Source organism: Canis lupus, chromosome 24 (assembly GCF_011100685.1).
Source record: "Canis lupus familiaris isolate Mischka breed German Shepherd chromosome 24, alternate assembly UU_Cfam_GSD_1.0, whole genome shotgun sequence".
Lineage (NCBI taxonomy): Eukaryota > Metazoa > Chordata > Mammalia > Carnivora > Canidae > Canis > Canis lupus.
In genome coordinates this window covers 33850042-33870392 of record NC_049245.1, presented here as the reverse complement: position 1 = coordinate 33870392, position 20351 = coordinate 33850042, and the positions used below count along the sequence as shown (strand labels likewise).

Genomic DNA, 20351 nt, shown 5'->3' with positions numbered 1-20351 from the left:
TGCTCCTAGTAAAGGACCAGGGAAACCCTCTCATACTCAAGCACCCTTTGCCTTTTTAAATGGGGTTGTTGTTTTTTTTTTTAACAGGAGTGTTTTGAGAGTCTTCCTCCTCTCGCCTCATTTCTATTTTTCAATTGAAGGTAGCTATTTTTCAATGGAACTCATACAACACCGATTTAGGGACAAACCAAGGGGCCAGGCTCCCTCACAAAATGCTAGACAGGCTTAAACAGAAAATAGTGCCAAAGGTGGCATTTGCAGCATCAGGAGGGGTATACCTGAAGGGCTGCAGACCTCAAAATGCATCTACACTTGTTTACACTGAGCAGAGGAGGGCTGTGGGGGAGGTCTCTATCTCCAGCTCTACTAGTGGAACAAAGACGTATGAATAAAGTTCACTAAGGGCCGGGAACTGACTCCTCTCCATGGCCCCGAATCCAGCCATCCGGACTTGCCTCCCCAGTGCCCAGAGGGGACTTTGGACCAGCCACTTCCCATCTCTGGGCCTCAGTTTCCCCAACGGTACAAGGATTATATATGCTCCCCTCCTCCCAGGATACATCAGACCTAATCGGGAAGGATTCGATCAGGCTCGATAAGAGAGTTAAGTCACCAGTCCTGAGACAGGTGAAATGACTAATACTGTTTATTCCTCTCCGGCCGAGGCAGAGCGCCCCGGGCGCCGTACACTCCCGAGAGCAGTTCCGGGAGGGGGCGTGGCCACGCCCCCGAGGGCCACGCCCCCTCCTGGCCACGCCCCCGGGCCGTGGGGCAGCCTTAGCCGCGCCCAACCCTGCGGCCCGGGGAAGGGACCCAGCCTTGACGTCACAAACCACTTCCAGTGTAGCCCTCCGCCAAGAGAGAAAGTAGTTCCCGACCCATAGCGGATTCTGCCGCCCGTGCTTGGCGACGTATAAAATTCTAGACTCTCTCCGGACTGGACCATGGTTCTGAGGCCTCAGGAGGACCTTCTGACACGCCGGAAAGTTGTCTTTCTCCGGGTCGGCGTAGGAAGTAGTCCCGGCCTACGGTGGGCCGACGGGTCCCTCCGCAGAGGGGGGAAGAGGATGGCGACCTCGTCGATGCCGGAGTCGGAGAGGCGCGCGGCGACGAAAGCGTCGGGTGAGCATCGGGTACAGTCAGATCGCCCCACTGCACGCGGCCGCGAAGTGGGGCCACGCTGCGGAGAGAGCCGGCGGCGAGCTCCCGGGCCGGCGGGGCTGTCCGAACAGGGCCCCGGGGTCCCAGGCCCTTTAGTCGCTCTCGCACTTGCCTGAGCGGAAACCCGGCGCCGCCGCAAGATGGCGTCGGGCCTGGAGCGCAGGCAGCGCCGGGGACAGCCCCGAGTCGCCAGGCCCCGGGACCGTCGCTGTCAGCCCCCTCCGCATGGGAGCCAGGGGAGGGGGGAGCGAGCCACTGACCCGGGGGGCCTGCGGGCTGTACCACCGACCCTGCGCCCGGGGGGACTCGGGGGCCGAAGGGCTGAGCCGCCGAGCCCGGCCCGAGCGCGCTCTTAGGGCGAACCACGCTGCGGGAATTACGGAGGGGAGACGAGGAGGGTCAAGATTACCGGCCATTGACCGCCCTCCCGGGGATGGGGAAGGCTCTAGATCGGGAGGCCAGCCTTCTCGGTCCAGTTTTCCCCGAGGCTCCTGTCTCCGCACACGGGAAAGCCCCTCCTCGGCGGAGACTCAGTCTTTGCACCTGCGGAATGGGCACACGGGCGCAGCTGGGTGGGCCGGGGAGGAGGCCCACCTGTTCCAGGTCCAGCCCGCGTCGCCTCTTCCCGCAGAGTGAAGGAGCCAGCCCCTGCGCCTCCCTGTCGGGCGGCCCCCCGAGCCCATGGAGGAGAACGAGGTGGAGAGCAGCAGCGACGCGGCCCCGGGGCCTGGCCGGCCCGAGGAGCCCTCTGAGAGCGGCCTGGGCGTGGGCACCTCTGAAGCGGTGTCGGCAGACAGCAGCGACGCCGCGGCCGCTCCGGGGCCGGCGGAGGCCGACGACTCCGGCGTGGGGCAAAGCTCTGACCGAGGCTGCGGCTCTCTGGTATGGACCGTGCTGGCCGGCGTGGGTGGAGGCGGGGACCGCAGGCGGCTTGCCTGGCAGCCGAGGGAAGCAGCCGGAGAGGCTGGCTTGCAACTGATAGTTGTTTTTGGTTTACGGCCCGTCAGGCACCCTGCCAAGCCCCTAGCGTGGATTTTTCTCATTTAAGTCTGAGACCTAGTAAGGCACGTATATATCACTCTTGAACATCTTATAGGGAAGGAAACCGAGGCACAGGGAGCCGGCAGAGCCACGATTCAGATCTGAGCCGTGGTCTTCCCCACTCCACTACCCACTGTCCTCACTCTTTGAGAATGCAGGTACCCTGGTTCAAGGCTTGGCTCTGCCTCCGATTCACCGGGAGACCTCTTTGGGCCTCATTCTTCTCTCTGTAAAATGGAGCAGGAATACTTGCCTCAGAGGGAGTACTCTTGGACACGTTCTGTAACGCTGTCATCTCCTGGCTCTGTAATCTTGGACAAGCTACCTCATTTCTAGCTCTCAGTTTTCTCATCTGTAAAGACGGAATGATAAATATATCTGCCTCAGTAGGGGTTTTGTGAGGATTAATACACGCAAAGCATTAATAAAACAGTGCCTAGCACGCATAGTACGTACTCAGTAAGTATTAGCCATTACCATTGTTATTACCTGCAAGATAATGACTTCCAAGACCTCATGTTCTAGAGCTGCCCAAAGATGGACCCCATTTTGGGGTCCAAGGGTTTCGTTAATTGAACAGAGATGGACCTGGGATCCCTGGGTGGCTCAGCGGTTTGGCACCTGCCTATGGCCCAGGGCGTGATCCTGGAGTCCCAGATCGAGTCCCATGTTGGGCTCCCTGTATGGAGCCAGCTTCTTCCTCTGCCTGTGTCTCTGCCTCTCTCTTCGGGTTTTTCATGAATAAATAAATAAAAACCTTTAAAAAACAAAAGCCCAGTGAAAATAGTTCTGTCAGGCTGTTGTGTGGGTATGGGGATTACGGGGCCTCTTACCTGACCAGAGCTGGGGACCCTGGAACTTGTTCTTTGGTGGCTCTGTGACTAGAGGGCATCTGCTGGTCATCAGTGAGGCTGACGTGTGGATGGCACCATTCACCATGTCTGAGGGCCCGGGAGCTCTGTCTAGTGGGTAACAACCTGCCTTGCACCATCCCTGACTCCTAAAATTCCTCTCTCCCTGTTTCCTATCATCCAGGAAGAAGTATCTGAGAGCAGCTCGAGCACAGACCCTCTGCCCCACGGGTACCTGCCTGATTCATCTTCTGTGTCCCGTGGGCCAGTGGCAGGGGTGACAGGTGGTCCCCCAGCCCTGGTGCACTCCAGCGCACTCCCAGACCCCAACATGCTGGTGTCCGACTGCACGGCTTCTTCCTCAGACCTGGGCTCAGCCATTGACAAGATTATCGAGTCCACCATTGGGCCAGACCTAATCCCGAGTGAGTTAGGGCAGAGGGCAGCAAGAGTCAGCCCGTGGGTTTTCCTGTGAGGTCCAGCAGAACCAGCTGTGCAAACTTAGGCAAATAACTGTAGCATTCCAAATGTGGAACATGGGAATAGTAGCCCCTATCTTGTAGCAGAGAATGAGGTGAGGATTTGATGAAATGGTGCGGTATAATACCTGGCATGTGATAAATGCTGAATAAACACAGAAACAATAGTACCTTATTTTGTACTGGGGTCTGTCCTGAGCACTTTATATATAGTATTTCACGAGTTCCTTGGTGACCCCAAAAAAGTAGGTGCTATTATCCTCACAGTCTAGATGAGAACCCACTGTGACCAGCAAGTGTTGGGCCATGAGCTCAGATACTCTGACTCCAGAGTCTGTATTCATAATTACCGCCTGCATCCTGGGTTATCAATGGTGTGTGTAAAGGCCATAGACTTCGAAAAGCCCTGGGGTGGTGTGGGAAGTCAACCCTGAGAAAGTGATGCAGGGGCTAGGCCTATGACTTTGGGGAGGTTTGGAGATGGGGAGGGGGACTCTCCAGGTTTTAGTGGTCAGAGGTAGGGTGGCAGGGGTAGCCATGGCTCCTGCGTGACTAGGCCGGGTGCTGGGCCAGCGTGTCCCACCAGACATCCCGACAGTCCTGCTCTGGGTGACGGTGCACAAGCAGGGACAGGATGCAAGTGAGGCTCGGTGGGTAGTACAGCTGGTTCATAGTTGGCTGTGAATGTGGACAGTAACAGTTGTCATCGTCAGCTCCCCACATTTCTGCCCAGGCTGTATCACCGTAACCAGTGCTGAGGATGGTGGGGCCGAGACTGCACGGTACCTGATCCTGCAGGGCCCAGATGATGGTAAGACCCAGGGAGCCCTGCAGTGGGTGAGGGGGCTCTGTATAAACTCACTGTGTGATCTTGGCAGGTTGTCCACTGCTCTGGGCCCGTTTCCCCAGTCATTCTGGTGGGGATTTGGGTTCCTGGATCCCTGGACCTCCCTGGGAGGGGCAGCTGTTGATCATGGCCCACCTTCCCCTTGCCTTCCCTTCTCTCTGATTCCCTCACCCACCACCAGGTGCCCCCATGGCTTCGCCAATGTCCAGTTCCACCTTGGCTCACAGCCTGGCAGCCATCGAGGCCCTGGCTGATGGCCCCACATCCACGTGCCTAGAGCCCCCTGAGGAAGCACGGGGTAGGCCCAGCTCCCCGGCGCAGCCGCCCCCAGGCTCTGGCACCGAGGAGCCAGACCTGCAGAGCCTGGAGGCCATGATGGAGGTGGTGGTGGTACAGCAATTCAAGTGCAAGATGTGCCAGTACCGGAGCAGCACCAAAGCCACGTTGTTGCGCCATATGCGGGAGCGTCACTTCCGACCAGGTGCACTGACTGACTGGCTGACGCTGCGCGGTGGGGGTGGGTGCCGAGAGCCAGACATGGCAAGCTTCTCTGATCTTCACAGCAGCAGCAGCTGCGGCTGGAAAGAAGGGGCGTCTGCGGAAATGGGGCACCTCAGCCAAGACCCAGGAGGAAGAGGGGCCAGAGGAGGAAGATGATGATGACATCATCGACGCCGGCGCCATTGATGACCTAGAGGGTAGGCCACCTTGGCTCCCAGGCATACTACCGCCATAGCCATCTTCAAATACTGAGTTCCCTCTGGCCCATGTGGAGGGCTGGGAAAGAGGACCTGGCACAGATTCAGGCGTGTGGGTGCCTCCAGTATAAGACAGGAGTTGGGGCTCTGAGGTCAGGACCTCTGTGTACAGCTGTGCAGGCTGTGCACTAAAAAAGAGCACCACATCTAAGAGGGCCACATTCACACTTGTCCGACAGAAATAGAATACAAGCCACACATGCATTTTTTTCTTGTAACTATACGTAAAAAGGTTGAAAGATTAAGCTTAATCATAATTATCAGCAGGTTATTTTACTTTCTTTTTTAATACTAGTTTTTTGAAATCCAGTGTCTCAATGTAGATCACACACAGTGCTTGATAGTGACACATGGCTAGTGGCTCTTGCACTGAATAGCATGGTTGTCAGAGTTGTAGGTTTGAATGTTTATTCCAACTATTTTCTAACAGTGGCTATAAAGTGTCTTAAGGAAGGGGCATCTTTTTCTAGTTAACACAGTGGTGCTGTCTGAGTTAGTGGTCAGAGTCAGGAAGGGTGCAGAGAAAGGATTGCAGGGGCTTGGAGAGAGGCGTTCATAGTCAGCCAGGGGGAGACCAGGAGGGCTTTCTGGAGGAGGCATTACTGGTTGGTGAGCTTGGAGGGGAAGTAGGCAGGGATGGGAAGAGGGCCTCTTCCCAGGGAAACCCGGTTAGGGGTCAGGGTTGATGCCCACAACCTTCTCATGTGGTCCCCACAGAGGACAGTGACTACAATCCAGCTGAGGATGAGCCCCGGGGCCGGCAGCTACGGCCCCAGCGCCCTACTCCCAGTACTCCAAGACCGAGAAGGAGACCTGGCCGGCCTCGGAAACTGCCTCGCCTAGAGACCTCGGACCTCCCAGATGGTGAGAGTTGGTCATAGGTGGGGTTGTGTGAGTGGGGCTGAATGGTGGCCTCATTCCCTACTTCTTCCTATAGAGCGTTGGAGACTGAGTGTGCCATACAGGGCAGCATATAACAAACCAGGGGGCCCTGCAGGCCTCCTCATACAGCCTTCTCAGACCAAGCTCGAGAAACCCTGAGTTAAGAAGTGATACATCAGCTTTGTGACAAGACTTCTCAATGGCAAGGTGTCACAGCACAGAAGTTTGAATCTTTATAACTGAACTAAGAAGATAAGTTTTAAGTATGACTGCCGAAATGACATCAAGTCTGAGGCCTGAAACTGTCCAGGGAGCACTGGCTTGGAGTATTACAGGCAGGGGAGGAGAAAGCCCCGTGGGCATGAAGGCTCTGCCACCTACTAGCTGTGTGAATCAGAGCATGGTACTTTGCCTCTTGAATCCCCTCTTCCTTTATTATGAATGGAGATGATTGCACCTGTCTTTCACGAGTTCTTTAAGGTGTAAATACATACAAAATCACATATTAGCTGTTTTTGTATATGCAGTTTGGGGGAGATTATTAAATTTTTATTTTAAGGGATCCCTGGGTGGCGCAGCGGTTTGGTGCCTGCCTTTGGCCCAGGGCACGATCCTGGAGACCCGGGATCGAATCCCACATCAGGCTCCCAGTGCATGGAGCCTGCTTCTCCCTCTGCCTATGTCTCTGCTTCTCTCTCTCTCTCTCTCTCTCTCTCTCTGTGACTATCATAAATAAATAAAAAATTAAAAAATAAATAAATAAATAAATTTTTATTTTAAGATTTTATTTGAGAGAGAGAGCATGGGAGAAAGCACGAGCTGGGGGAAGAAGGGGTAGAGGGAGAAGCGGACTCCCCGCCAAGCAGAGAGCCTGACGCAGGCTCGTTCCCAGGACCCTGAGATCATGACCTGAGCTGAAGGCAGGTACTTAAGTGACTGAGCCACCCAGGCGTCTTAAAATAACTTATTGTTAAGATCTTTATGGGAAAATACACATAATCCTTAGGAAATTTTGATGAGGGCAATACACCTGTATAGCCAGTACCCCCCTCCCCCATCAAGAAGCAGATGTCATTGGCATTGTGTAGATCACTTTTAATTTTTAAAACATTACACTGGAATACTGTAGATTTTTTTTTCTGTTGATGTTTTTGAATAGGTAACACATTCAGATTGTTCAGACTTTTAAACGTTTTGAGTGTGTACAGTGATGTGATGTCTCCTCCCTTCCTCTCGTCTGCTCTCCAGCCTCCCAGCCTCCCTAGGGAAAAGCAGTGTTAAAGTCCCTGCTGTTACTCCCAGGCCCTAGAATGTTCCATGAGATCACTAGCACAGCAGGTATCATCTCCACTTGACAGAAAATGAGACTCAGGGCGGTGGCTTTGCCCAAGGATGCACAGGAGCCCAGTGTCTGAGCTGAGTTAGCATGTGGGTCTCTTGACAGGGAAGTCCCCAGCTCTTGCTGCTACTGCAGACTGTCATGTGTAAGTTGTCCTGTGCCAGCAACAGGCCAACTGTAGGAGGGCTTGTGTCCACACTGCCCTCTAACTTCAGGCCACTGCGTCTGTCCCATGACCTGAAGTGCCCATCGGGAGCCTGTGACCGTGTTTGAGGAAATATTTTGGCTGGCCTCTGGCACACTTGTCCACATCTGTCTTGGTGTGTCTGTGGCTAATTCGTGCCCATGTCCGTGGCAGGTGTGGAAGGGGAACCTCTGGTGAGTTCCCAGAGCGGACAGAGCCCTCCAGAGCCCCCAGACCCCGAAGCACCCAGCTCCTCGGGTCCAGGATGCCTGGCTGCCCTGGGCAAGGCTGATAGGGCCCCTGTGGACCCTGGTGTGAGCCAGTCGGATGCGGAGAACGCAGCACCCTCCTGCCCAGATGAGCCTGACGCTCTGCCCCGCCGCCGCGGCCGGCCCTCCAGGCGTTTCCTGGGCAAGAAATACCGCAAGTATGTGGCACAGGGAGCCTGGATAAGGGGAGGGGAAATGGTTGGCAGCGCAGCCCAGCCAGACCTCTCCCCAACGCCCTCCTGGCAGGTATTATTACAAGTCTCCCAAACCCCTCCTGAGACCTTTCCTGTGCCGCATCTGCGGCTCCCGCTTCCTGTCCCACGAGGACCTGCGCTTCCACGTCAACTCCCACGAGGCCGGGGACCCCCAGCTCTTCAGGTGTCTGCAGTGTAGCTACCGCTCCCGCCGCTGGTCTTCACTCAAGGTAGGCAACGGGTGGGGTGGGGGGCGGGGTGCAGCACTAGGATAGAAAGATGATGGCTGGCAGGCAGTGCCAAAGGGAATGGAGTTCACAGGCCATTGGCTAGCACCTTCCTGCCCCTTTGCCAGGCACCTTACATGGTGTGCCGCTGGTGTGCTGAAGGAGTTCAGGCAGCGCCTTGGGCACTTGTGCAGGCTGCACACTGCACAGTGGTGCCATGTCATCAGAGGTGCTCTGCACATTGCAGACAGCATAGATTTGCTTCACACACACACACAGACACACTGCACTTCACAGCAGATGGCAGTACAACTGGTTTTATCTAATTCAGTATGTTAGAAAGTTTTCCAGTAGATGGCAGTAATGTGTCTCAAGAAAGGCATTCCTTTTTATATCAATTACCCAAAAGTGCCAGTGGGCTTGCTGCCACTCTAGGCCATTTTTTATTCAGTACCCGGGCCTTGTAGGCCTGCTTGAGTTTCATGCTCACACAACCCAAAGTGATTGTAGGTATCAATAGCCCCATTTTACTGACCCAGGAAACTGGCTTGGCCTGGCCAAAGTAAGGTAGAGAGTTGGCCATCATGGGATAGGGGCTACCTGAAGCACAGGCCAGAGCCCCTAAGCTTTCAGCACACGGTACATCCTCCCTCACACAGGGCCCCATGACCTAGAAGTTGTTCTCTAGAACCCTGCCCCAGGAGAGTGAAGGCTCTGGAGCCGTGCTACTTGGATTTGACTCCAAGCTCTGCCATTCACAAGGTCACTTGGGGCCAAGGTTACTTCCTTCCGAACCTGTTTCTGCCTCCATCAGATGGTGAGCCAGCACAGGGCCTGGTGCAGAGTAGATACCCTTGCTGGGGAGAGGGCCCAGCCCTAATAGGCTCTGGCCCCTATAGTACTCCTTTGTTCTGGAACTTGCTCCCACAGCAGCTCTAAGACTTTGGGTGCAGGTTGGGGGAGCAAGGGAAGCCAACCCCAGCCCACGACCCCATTTACCTCTGTCCTAGGAGCACATGTTCAATCACGTGGGCAGTAAGCCCTACAAGTGTGACGAATGCAGCTATACCAGTGTCTACCGGAAGGATGTGGTCCGGCACGCAGCTGTGCACAGTCGAGACCGGTCAGTGCATGCAGGGGTGTATACAGGTCAGAGTGGGACGTAGAGGCCCAGCACAACCGCATTTCCCCCTTGCTGAGCACCTGCCCTGGGCCACCCCATTGGCAGCACATTACAGACATCAGAAAGATAGGCCATTCATCCCAGCTTGCTTGGCTTAGAGCAGTAGCAGGGCTTCTGGGGGCTCTTGTTCAGTCTCTTCCCTGCTATGCGCTTTGTGAGGTAGGTATGGTCATTGTTGAAAGGATGGAAGGGAATCGTGTAGCTAAAGCTCAGTAAATCAACTCAGCTTTAGGAAAGAGCTCACTCCGCTTGGGGCGCTGTGTGAGCAGAGGTGGAGTCCATGAGGACACTGACTTTCAAACTGTGCTTTCAGGAAAGCCTGAACTCCAAGATGCTTATGGGTTTTCTTTTAAAAAGTTGGGCAGGGGGAAGTAAGATTGGGGACACCAGATAGAACACCTGGTTCACCAGCTCTTTTCTGCAGGACTTCTTTTTTTTTTTTTTTTTTTTTTTTTTATGCAGGACTTCTTATGGCCTTTACAGTGCACATTTTATTTTGTGATGAAGGAGGAAAGCACCATTCCAGAATTTATTTACAGCATGCCTCCTAGCATTTCCTAGTGAATTCTACTTAGAGAAACCCTGTTGTGAAGAGAAGGGCTTGGTCAGACAATAGGGACACTCAGGGCTGAGACTGGGTCTGGTCTGTGTGAGAAGGTCTGAGGTGGGCTTGGGGAAGCAGTGGTCTGACTCCTATGCCTTTCTCCCCCAGGAAGAAGAGACCAGATCCGGTGAGTCTGGGCCTGGGGAAAGAAGTCTGCTTGAGGGCTGCTTGTCAGGGTGGAGGCAGGAGGTAAGGTCTCACCCTCTCTCCTCCCCTTCTTTCTTCATCTGGTCCCTTCTTGTCCCATCCCAGACCCCCAAGCTGAGCTCCTTCCCTTGCCCTGTGTGTGGCCGTGTCTACCCGATGCAGAAGAGACTCACACAGCACATGAAGACACACAGCACGGAGAAGCCCCACATGTGTGACAAGGTGGGTGGGGCCAAGGGCTGGGGGCAGGATGGAGGGTCACCCTGGGCAATCCCCCATCTAACTCACTCTGTTCCTCACAGTGTGGAAAGTCCTTTAAGAAACGCTACACCTTTAAGATGCACCTGCTCACACACATCCAGGCTGTTGCCAACCGCAGGTATATTCCCAAGAAGGCCCCTGGGACTGGAGCACCCCAGCTCAGCCCAGCCCACTGCTGATCTTCCCTCCCTCTCACCACTCCAAGGTTCAAGTGCGAGTTCTGTGAGTTTGTGTGTGAGGACAAGAAAGCACTACTGAACCACCAGCTGTCTCATGTCAGTGACAAGCCATTCAAATGCAGCTTCTGCCCCTACCGCACCTTCCGGGAGGACTTCCTGCTCTCCCATGTGGCTGTCAAGCACACAGGTCAGGCTGGCCCTCAGCTCACTGTGCCCCGAGTCACAGGCTCTGCTTTGTCCTCTTCCTCCTGCTCCGCAGCCACAGCCCCCGGGGAGAGCAGCCTGAGCTTCTTGGTTGTAAGGGAATCTCCTCTAAGGGTGACACACTCTCTCTTCAGCTCAGCCAGCTCTTCTCTGCATGATCGTGGGCCAACTTGCCCTGAGTCTTCCCTGGCTGTGAAAGGGGGAGTCAGAAGTACCTACCAAGTGATGGTTGTAAAAGTGAGCTCTGTTCCCTGAGCCCTGTCTGCTGGGTGCTGGGCAGGAAACGTTTACAGAGGCCCTGCCCTTGCGCGTGAAGTAGGAGAAGCAGCATCCCATGCTCGGCCCACAGAAAGTGGACAAAACAGTTGATTCTTTCTCCTGCTTGCTGCCCAGCCTTCTGATGGGCACACTGGGGGAGATTGGACACACTAGAGGGCTGGATTCCTGTCTACGTGGGGGAGGTGATTCATAAGAGGAGTGTGTAGTCATGTGCCGTGAAAATGAGATACTGCTAGGAAGGCTGTGAGTGCAGCCGGGGGGCCTAGTTCACACCTGGCCTGGCCCGCCAGAACAAACTGCACCATGTGCTTGCCTGAGCTTGGGGACGAAGTGCTGGGAGGGAAACAGTTGGAGAGGTCCTTGGGCTCATGGAAGGCTTCATGGTAAAGGGGAGTGGGAAAGCCCAAGCATCCCTTCGCCTGTGCCTGCAGGGGCCAAGCCCTTTGCCTGTGAGTACTGCCACTTCAGCACACGACACAAGAAGAATCTGCGCCTGCATGTACGATGCCGACATGCCAGCAGCTTTGAGGAATGGGGGCGGCGCCACCCTGAGGAGCCCCCTTCCCGCCGTCGCCCCTTCTTCTCCCTGCAGCAGATTGAGGAGCTGAAGCAGCAGCATAGTGCAGCCCCTGGACCACCCCCCAGCTCCCCAGCACCTCCGGAGGTAAGCTCAGCACGCAGGCTGCATTCAGAAGGGGCTTGGGGCCCTGTGCCGGGATGACCGTGTCCTATCACCTCTCCCATCCCCAGCATCCTCATTTGCACACTGGGGACAACAGAATGGTCCTTGCCTCTCCAACTGCAGTAAAGAGCAGATGCGGTCACAGATATGTCAGCCCTAAGCTCAGAGTGGGAGTGGCTTTCCAGTGCTAGGAATAGAGAATGGGATTTCTGTAGCTTAACTGTGGTAATAGTTTATTATTCTCTCACAAACGAGTCCAGAGGTCGGCAGCCTAGGGCTAGTGTGGCAGCTCCACGGTCAGTCATCAGGGACCAAGCTCTCTCAATATTTTTTCCCAGCCATCCTAGGCATACGACTTCCATCTTTGTGGTTTCCTCATGGTCCAGTATAGCTGCAGGAGCTCCAGCCTTCTAGCCACATCCCAGGCAAGAAGCAGGAGGAAGGGATGGGAGAAGGGCAGAAAGGAAGCGTGCCATCTCTCCATCTGTCTTCCCTGCGAACTTAACCAGAAGCTCCTGCTTAGCCACAAGGCCCCACTTTTCCTAGCTGCAAGGCAGGCTGAAAAGTGTAGTCTCATAGCCGAGTACATTGTCTCCCCCTCCTGTGCCCCAAAAGATGGACCGCTTCTATGTGCTGGTGAACACAGGCTCCAGAGTCAGTCTTGTGCTACTTACTAGCTGTGGAACCGTAGCCAGTGTTCCACTTTTCTGAGCCTCGGTCAGTTCATCTGTAGCACTGAGCTGAGAGATATCTTGAGACGTGGTTGTGTGAAGATGAAACAAGCCAGAGGATATGAAGCGCCTGAGGAGGTGCTTGGTCACCCGTGCTGGAATCCCAGCTGCCCCCTCTCAGGCTTGGCCACATCCCCACCCCGCAGATCCCCCCAGAGGCAGCACCTTTCCAGGCACCCGAGACCCCCCCACTGCTCTGTCCTGACACCCTTGGTGGGGCCACCATCATCTACCAGCAAGGTGAGCTCTGAGGGAAGGCGGGAGCCTGGGGAGCTGGGCAGAAGGGGGGCGGGGCGGTGGCCTGTTCTGAGGCATAGGTCTCACTCAACCCAGGTGCTGAGGAGTCGACAGCAATGGCCACGCAGACGGCCTTGGATCTGCTGCTGAACATGAGTGCACAGCGGGAGCTGGGGGGCACAGCCCTGCAGGTGAGCCGCCGCCACCCCCCCAACCCCCCTACGCAGCCACCTTCCGCATCTGCTCTGCCCTGACACCCCATCTGGAGGAGAGGAGCCAGTCGTGCTCGGGGCCCTCCCGCTGAGCCAAGAAACAGTCCACCAAAACCCAGGAGGGAGCAGACGTGGGCCTGGGGGATCCCCGGTGCAGGGAGGGCCACTGGCGACCTCTGCCCGGCCAAACGGTTAGCGCCACCCCCTGCTCCGCCTCGGGCGTCCCAGCTCTGCAGCCCCCTGTGCTGTGGGTCGGAGCCCGCTTCCCATGTAGCCCAGCACCCTCATCCTGGGATGCCTCCCACTGCTAGGAGGCCCCCAGGGCGCTTGCTCCTGCTCCACCATCCCCGGGCCTGGAGCCCTGGCTGATCCCTAGCCACCAACACCCCCCCCCCCCCAGCCCCCATCACGACCTCTCCCTCCTTGCCACCTGGGGTCACTCTTGCCCTTCCTCACCTCCCATGCTCCTCAGAGTTGGGGAGAGCTTTGGGAGCCCCTCCTGTTTCTGAGCCTCTTGAAAACATACTGAATCTGTGTTTGAGATGATAAATTCCAAGAACTTGGAGCAATAATGTGCCCCTGGGGGCTGGAGGACAGACAAAAGTCTGGAGGAGGGAGCCTGGTGTTGGACCAGGACAGCTTCCTAGGATTCCCTAAGCGCCTTTGGGGGATTGTGGAACTGGTACATTTTTAGACCGTTAAATCAGGCTTTTATATAGTTTTTGCCTTTGATATCATCCCTAGAAAGGCCTCCTTCCCCCCCCCCCCCCAAGATTATATAAACATTCATTTGTATTTTCTATTTAGGGTTTCATTTTTTACACTTAAATCTTTACTCCACCGGGAATTTATTTTTGATGTATGCACAAAGGTAGGGGACTAACTTTACTACTTTTCCCCCAAATGTTATCCAGTGCAGTATATCAGATAATCTTCCCCAGTGGTTAGAAATGTCCACTTTATCATGTTCTAGATTCCCACATATATAGGACAAGTTCTGTTCTGTTGTTCTGTCATCATGCCAGTATTTCATGCATTTTTTTTCTGATTACAAAAACATTGTAAAAAAAAACAAAAAACAAAAACCCACCAAAATGAACATTAGGAAATGTTCTGTACAGAAAGTAAAAGTCCTTAACATCCGTCCCCTCCCCGTTAACAGGCATTTTTCCAGTTTTCTCTACATACGCAGTAACACAGAGACATTTTGCTCCTTAAAAAATAGGATCATGGAGGTGCCTAGGTGGTGCAATCGGTTAAGCATCCGACTCTCAGTTTTGGCTCAGGTCATGATTTCAGGGTCATGAGATCGAGCCTCACATCGGGCTCCATGCTGTATGCAGAGTCTGCTTGAGATTCTGTCTCCTCCTGCCTCTGTCCCTCTCTAAATTAAATAAATCTTAAAAATATATATTTAGAAAAAAAATAAAAATAAATATATATATATATATATTTAGGGTCACATGATTCATGCTTATCCACAGCCCACTTTTCTTCACTCCGCAGTATGTGAGGCATGGCCTGGTAGGTGCATACAGATCTCCTCTCTCTTACTAAGACATTTCCACTTTACATCTCCATGTTATTCCATCGTATAGATGTTGTAAGTTCATTCAGTCCTTTGTTGGTTATTTCCAGTTTTTCATTAATCAGGGCAGTACTTCAGTACACATATATTTCCGGTGCTCGTAACATTTTTTAGTTAAAAAGCCTCCTAGAAGTAGAATTGGTGGGTCTGAAGGTATGAAGCCTCTTACAGAGATACGTTGTTTTTTTGTGACCACCATTAGAGCGAAGCGTGTTTACTATGCCTTTGCCAACCCTGGATGTCCCTAATTTTAATAAATCTCTTCCACATAGAAGTGTGTGTGTGTGTGTGTGTGTGTGTGTGTGTGTATAGATTTTTTTTTAAGATTTTATTTATTCATTCATGAGAGACACACACACACACACACAGAGGCAGAGACACAGGCAGAGGGAGAAGCAGGCTCCATGCAGGGAGCCTGACATGGGACTCGATCCCGCGTCTTCAGGATCACACCCTCGGCTGAAGGCGGCGCTAAACTGCTGAGCCACCCGGGCTGCCCTAGAAGTATATTTCATGACCTTTCTTTTTTAAGTTTTTAATTAAGTAATCTCTACACCCAAGCAATATAGGGTTCAAACTCAACCCCGAGATCAAAAGTGGCATGCTCCTCTGAGTAGCCGGTACCCCTCATGGTCTTAATTTATAATTTTGTGACCATAAATTAGATTGAACTATTTTCTGTATGTTCACAGACCACTTACTTCTTCTCTGACTTACCTTTTTGTGTCATGTATCCGTTTTCCTATTGTCAGTCTTAAAGAAAAAAAAAAAGGATTTTATTTGAGAGAGCACACACGTGAAGGGGGGGGGTGCAGAAAGAGAAACCTTAGGCAGAGTCCTCACTGAGCACGGAGCCCCATGCAGGCCCGATCCTACTACCCCAAGATCATGACCCGAGCCGAAACCAAGAGTTGGACACTCAACTAGCTGTGCTACCCAGCTTCCCCTATTAGTGTTATCATCACTTTGCAGCAACTCTTTGTATATGAAGGAGACTTCCCTTTTCTCTCTCCTATGAATCGTTAACTACTACATTTTTCTCATTTCAGTTTATGGTTTGTTTTGCTGTAGGTTCTAGCATCTTTTTCTGTCATGATTAGAAAAAAATCTTCCCACCCTAGATCATAAAAACACTTATCTGCATTTTCTCTTCATATATTTAGCTTTTTTTTTTTTTTTAAATAGATTTATGTATTCGTGAGAGATACAGAGAGAGAGCCAGAGACACAGGCAGAGGGAGAAGCAGGCTTCATGCAGGGAGCCCGATGCGGGACTCGATCTTGGGACTCCAGAGTCACGCCCTGAGCCAAAGGCATATGCTCAACCACTGAGCTACCCAGGCGTTCCTATTTAGAGTTTTTTATTATTACATTTGAGTCTTTAATTTATTTGTTTTTTTTTTTTCTTTAGTCTATTTGAATCGGACCTGGAGTAAGATGTGAGATCATGTTTTTTTTTTGTTTGTTTGTTTGTTTTTTTTTTTTAATGGTTTGCCACTTGTCTCTCTATCCTAGGATTTCTCAGTCTTGGCCTTTTGTGCTGCATGGTTCTTTGTTGCAGGAGCCATCTTACTCATTGTGGGGTGGTTAGCCACATCTCTGACAAATAACCCCTACATGCCAATACCACCTCCCTTCCAATTGTGACAACCAAACACTGTCTTCAGACATTGCCCAACACCCCTGGAGGGCAGCATTGCTCTACCCTGGTCTTGTTAAGTTTATTTCCAGTTGCTGGGTGGGGCTTGGAGAACCTGATTGTGTTTTAGAAAGAACACACAGTTGGGGTTGTACAAATGACTGGTGGCAGCACTTGGTTGCCTGAGTGTGGGTAACCTTTAGGCCCTGAGATAGAGAAGGTCTCTGAACACCAGCCTCTTCACCACAGACCGTGCTCATAATGTCCATGGATTCTGTTATAGGTGGCCGTGGTGAAGTCAGAGGACATGGAAGCAGAGTTAGCATGCCCTGGTGGGCAGCCTTCCCCAGCAGGTGCCACTCCACAAGTGGTAACCCTCCACGTGGCAGAGCCAGGGAGCAGCGTGGCAGCAGAGAGCCAGCTAGGCGCTCCTGACCTGCAGCAGATCACCCTGGCACCGGGTCCGTTTGGTGGGACTGGCTACAGCGTCATCACAGCACCCCCTATGGAGGAGGGGACGTCAGCTCCTGGCACGCCTTACAGGTGAGACCTGCTGCATCCAAGGCCCCCTTCAGCCATTGATAGGCATGCCGGGAGCCTCAAATAAGAGCTGTGCCCACTGGAGCCTAGTTGGTGGGAAGCAAAAGTCCTAATACATGTAACATAATTAGCCATGGGAGTCATAGCTTTCTCAGGAGGTTGGAAGCTACTATTTTTGGGCCACTTAGATTTTCCAGGCACTGGACATTTATGAACTCACCTAAACCATTCTTGCGAGATCCATGTTTCTCTCATTTTACAAGTGAGTAAATAGGCCAGGGACGTTGAGTAACTGGCCCGAGGTCAGACCAGGAGTAAGTGAAGAGTTGAACCTTTGGTTCTAAAGTCACATGCTTTTTGTTGTGGGTGATCCTCAAGGTGGTGTCCAGTTCTGCCCCAGCAGGCAAGCTCAGGCTCCTCTCTGGCACTGGAGGCTCCTCTCTGGCACTGGAGGCCTGGGAACTGCACTCTGCTTCCCCTACACTGAGCAGGTTCGGGCCAGAGCTGTGTGTATGCTCACTGAAGTCCTGGGCAGTCGGAGAAAGCCCTCCGTCCAGGCACCGACGTGTCACTGTGTGTGCCTGGGATGAGAATCCGGGTCCCTGGGCTGGCAGCAGGCTCGGGTGGCCTGGTCACAGTGTCTGCCATGTGCTCTAGTCTCCGGGTACTTGCCAGCCCTGCCTCCCCCACTGGCCCCTCCTGTTGCTGCACCTGGCCAGACCCCTGGGGCTCTCTGCCCACCCTACCCTCCAAGGGAGCCAGGATTACTACGGTTGAGCAGGATGATACATTGGACCTGTGGTCACCGTTTCTGGAAGAGACTGTCGAGGTGCAGCAGGAAAGGGGCAGAATGAAGTTCATGCCAGGGAGGCCACCCGTGGTGGCAGTCACCCCTCCATTGATGATTTCTTGGGGTAGGGGGCTTCTGTGGCCTTCTATCCCTTCCTGGCACTCATTCCTCCCCTCTTTTGTGCCCACAGTGAGGAGCCCCCAGGGGAGGCAGCCCAGGCTGTGGTTGTGAGTGACACCCTGAAGGAAGCTGGCACCCACTATATCATGGCAGCCGATGGGACCCAGCTGCACCACATCGAGGTGAGGCTTGGGATACCAGTCCTCCCCTATTTCTCATCTTTCCCCCATCCTCATCAGTGTATCATGCTTCTCCATCTCCCTACAGCTGACTGCAGATGGCTCTATCTCCTTCCCAAATGCGGATTCCCTGGCCTCTGGAGCCAAGTGGCCTCTGCTACAGTGTGGGGGTCTGCCCAGAGACGGCCCTGAACCCCCATCTCCAGCCAGGACCCACCGGGTGGGAGACTCCCAGGGCTCTGCTTCCCCACCCCCTGTGGCCAACAAAGCCCTGGGTCTGGGAGTTCCGCCGTCGCCACCATCTGCAGCCACGGCATCATCAAAGAAGTTTTCCTGCAAGATCTGTGCTGAGGCCTTCCCTGGCCGTGCAGAGATGGAGAGTCATAAACGGGCCCACGCCGGACCTAGTGCCTTCAAGTGTCCTGACTGTCCCTTCAGTGCCCGCCAGTGGCCTGAGGTCCGGGTAGGTGCTATGCCCCTGTGCCTCTCCTGGCACTCATTCGGCCACTCGTGTCATAAACCTTAACTGAACACCCCGAGCCAAGCCCTCTGCCCCCTTCTAGGGTCAGAGATGACTCCGAGAGGGTTCAGCATTCAGTCTGGCAGGAAACCAAACCAGCATGACTCATGCCCAGCAGTGTCCCCGGCATGAACAGAATGCAGATGACAGAGCACAGGGAACAGGACTCAGGGTGCGGGTGCTGGCCGACCTGGGTCTCTAGGGGCTGCAGCACAGGCATGGTGGCATGAGGTGTGCTCAGGGAAACGCAGGTTGTCTAGAATAGGGAGCACGCACAGAGCAAGGAAGTTGGTGGGAAAGGCAGGTTCTGGTGGGGGCCTTCCCCCAGGAATTCCCATTTCCAGATGTAGCCTTGCTCTGAGTCCTCACAGCAGCTCAGTGAGGGAGCAGGGCCCAGAACCCCAGAATATCCCGGCTGGAAGAGCCCTTCAGAGGTTCCCTCATCTGAGCCTGTATCTTAGGCTTAGTGGGGGTACACTGAGTCAGAACAGGGGCAGGATCTGTAAGTGACCTCACGATGGGACCTATGACGTTTCCTTCTCAGCACACAGAAGCACCAGGTCTCAGTCTGCTTCACTTTATACACAACTCCTCCCCACCTGAGGACAGACTCCCCAGCAGCACTGTGGGTGAGGGGCTATGTTGTCACCCAGCCAGCACCCCTGACTCTGCCCCTTCCCCAGGCCCACATGGCACAACACTCAAGCCTGCGGCCTCACCAGTGCAGCCAGTGTAGCTTTGCCTCCAAGAATAAGAAGGACCTGCGGCGGCACATGCTGACCCATACCAACGAGAAGCCTTTTGCATGCCACCTCTGTGGACAGCGGTGAGGCTGGAGACAGGTGGGTGGGGTGGGGGCTGCTGCAGGTATGATGGGGCTGCCCCTGAGCCTTTCCCTGGCCCCTCAGTTTCAACCGGAATGGCCACCTCAAGTTCCACATCCAGCGGCTACACAGCCCTGATGGGAGAAAGCCAGGGACACCTACTGCCCGGACCCCAGCCCGGACTCCCACCCAGACCATCATCCTGAACAGTGACGATGAGACGCTGGCCACACTGCACAGTGAGCTGCCCCCAGGACACCAGGGTGGAGGCCAGGACACCAGGGTGGGGACCAGGGCAATTCCGGGTTCACCTAAGTCCCTATATGAGTACCCTTCCTTATCTGCCTAGCTGCACTCCAGTCCAGCCACGGGGTCCTGGGCTCAGAGCGGCTACAGCAGGCACTGGGTCAGGAGCATATCATTGTGGCCCAGGAACAGACAGTGGCCAATCAGGTGAGAGCCTGGGCTGGGAGGTCACAGGATGGGGCAGAGAGGGGTGATGCACACAGAGCCGAGGCTAGAGCCGGCCTGGTCCTGGCAGGAAGAAGCCACCTACATCCAGGAGATCACCACAGCGGATGGCCAAACAGTGCAGCATCTGGTGACCTCTGACAACCAGGTGAGCACCTCAGCCAGCAGCACACACCCTCCACCTGCCTCCAGGCCCCTTTGAGGAACCACCCCTTCCCGGGTCTGTACCTGCAGCTGCCATCATGAATGGTGGGTGTCCCTGGCCCCCTGCTCTGTCTTCTTCACTCTAAGCTCCTGCCTATTGTCTACCCTTCTCCAGGTACAGTACATCATCTCCCAGGATGGGGTCCAGCATCTGCTCCCCCAGGAATATGTTGTGGTTCCAGAGGGCCATCACATCCAGGTAGGCCAGGCCTGGGTAGGGGCAGGAAGTGAGGGGAGGAGTGTACAACCTCCTCGATCACCGAATGGCCTTCCTCCCTCTAGGTACAGGAAGGCCAGATCACACACATCCAGTATGAACAAGGGGCCCCTTTCCTTCAGGAATCCCAGGTAGGGCCTTTAGGGGGTCAGGGGGTGCTGGGGTACAGGCCAAGCTCCTCCAAGGCCAGATCTCATTGGCTTCTCCACTCTAGATCCAGTATGTGCCTGTATCCCCAGGCCAGCAGCTGGTCACACAGGCCCAACTGGAGGCTGCGGCACACTCAGCCGTCACAGGTATGGGGCGAGA

General features: G+C 54.2%; 1 protein-coding gene across 4 annotated transcripts in view; it reads left to right on the top strand.

The window, feature by feature from the left end:
• Positions 1-807: 807 nt before the first annotated feature.
• ZNF335 (zinc finger protein 335) overlaps positions 808-20351 on the top strand; it is a 31498-nt gene continuing 11954 nt past the window's right edge. The window contains exons 1-27 of one of the 4 annotated variants that reach the window (XM_038572478.1): positions 814-1122; positions 1793-2043; positions 3238-3478; positions 4266-4343; positions 4561-4860; positions 4946-5077; positions 5855-6001; positions 7717-7969; positions 8058-8235; positions 9243-9355; positions 10128-10146; positions 10272-10388; positions 10469-10545; positions 10633-10793; positions 11521-11753; positions 12649-12742; positions 12836-12930; positions 16461-16720; positions 17698-17809; positions 17895-18269; positions 19010-19152; positions 19235-19389; positions 19500-19603; positions 19692-19769; positions 19941-20024; positions 20108-20173; positions 20257-20338. In XM_038572478.1, coding sequence (XP_038428406.1) covers positions 1843-2043; positions 3238-3478; positions 4266-4343; positions 4561-4860; positions 4946-5077; positions 5855-6001; positions 7717-7969; positions 8058-8235; positions 9243-9355; positions 10128-10146; positions 10272-10388; positions 10469-10545; positions 10633-10793; positions 11521-11753; positions 12649-12742; positions 12836-12930; positions 16461-16720; positions 17698-17809; positions 17895-18269; positions 19010-19152; positions 19235-19389; positions 19500-19603; positions 19692-19769; positions 19941-20024; positions 20108-20173; positions 20257-20338 — 3898 coding nt within the window. In that variant the 5' untranslated portion in view covers positions 814-1122; positions 1793-1842. Of the gene's footprint in view, positions 1123-1792; positions 2044-3237; positions 3479-4265; positions 4344-4560; positions 4861-4942; positions 5078-5854; positions 6002-7716; positions 7970-8057; positions 8236-9242; positions 9356-10127; positions 10147-10271; positions 10389-10468; positions 10546-10632; positions 10794-11520; positions 11754-12648; positions 12743-12835; positions 12931-16460; positions 16721-17697; positions 17810-17894; positions 18270-19009; positions 19153-19234; positions 19390-19499; positions 19604-19691; positions 19770-19940; positions 20025-20107; positions 20174-20256; positions 20339-20351 lie in introns of those variants that run through there. The other 3 variants (XM_038572477.1, XR_005377927.1, XR_005377926.1) reach the window with 3 other exon arrangements.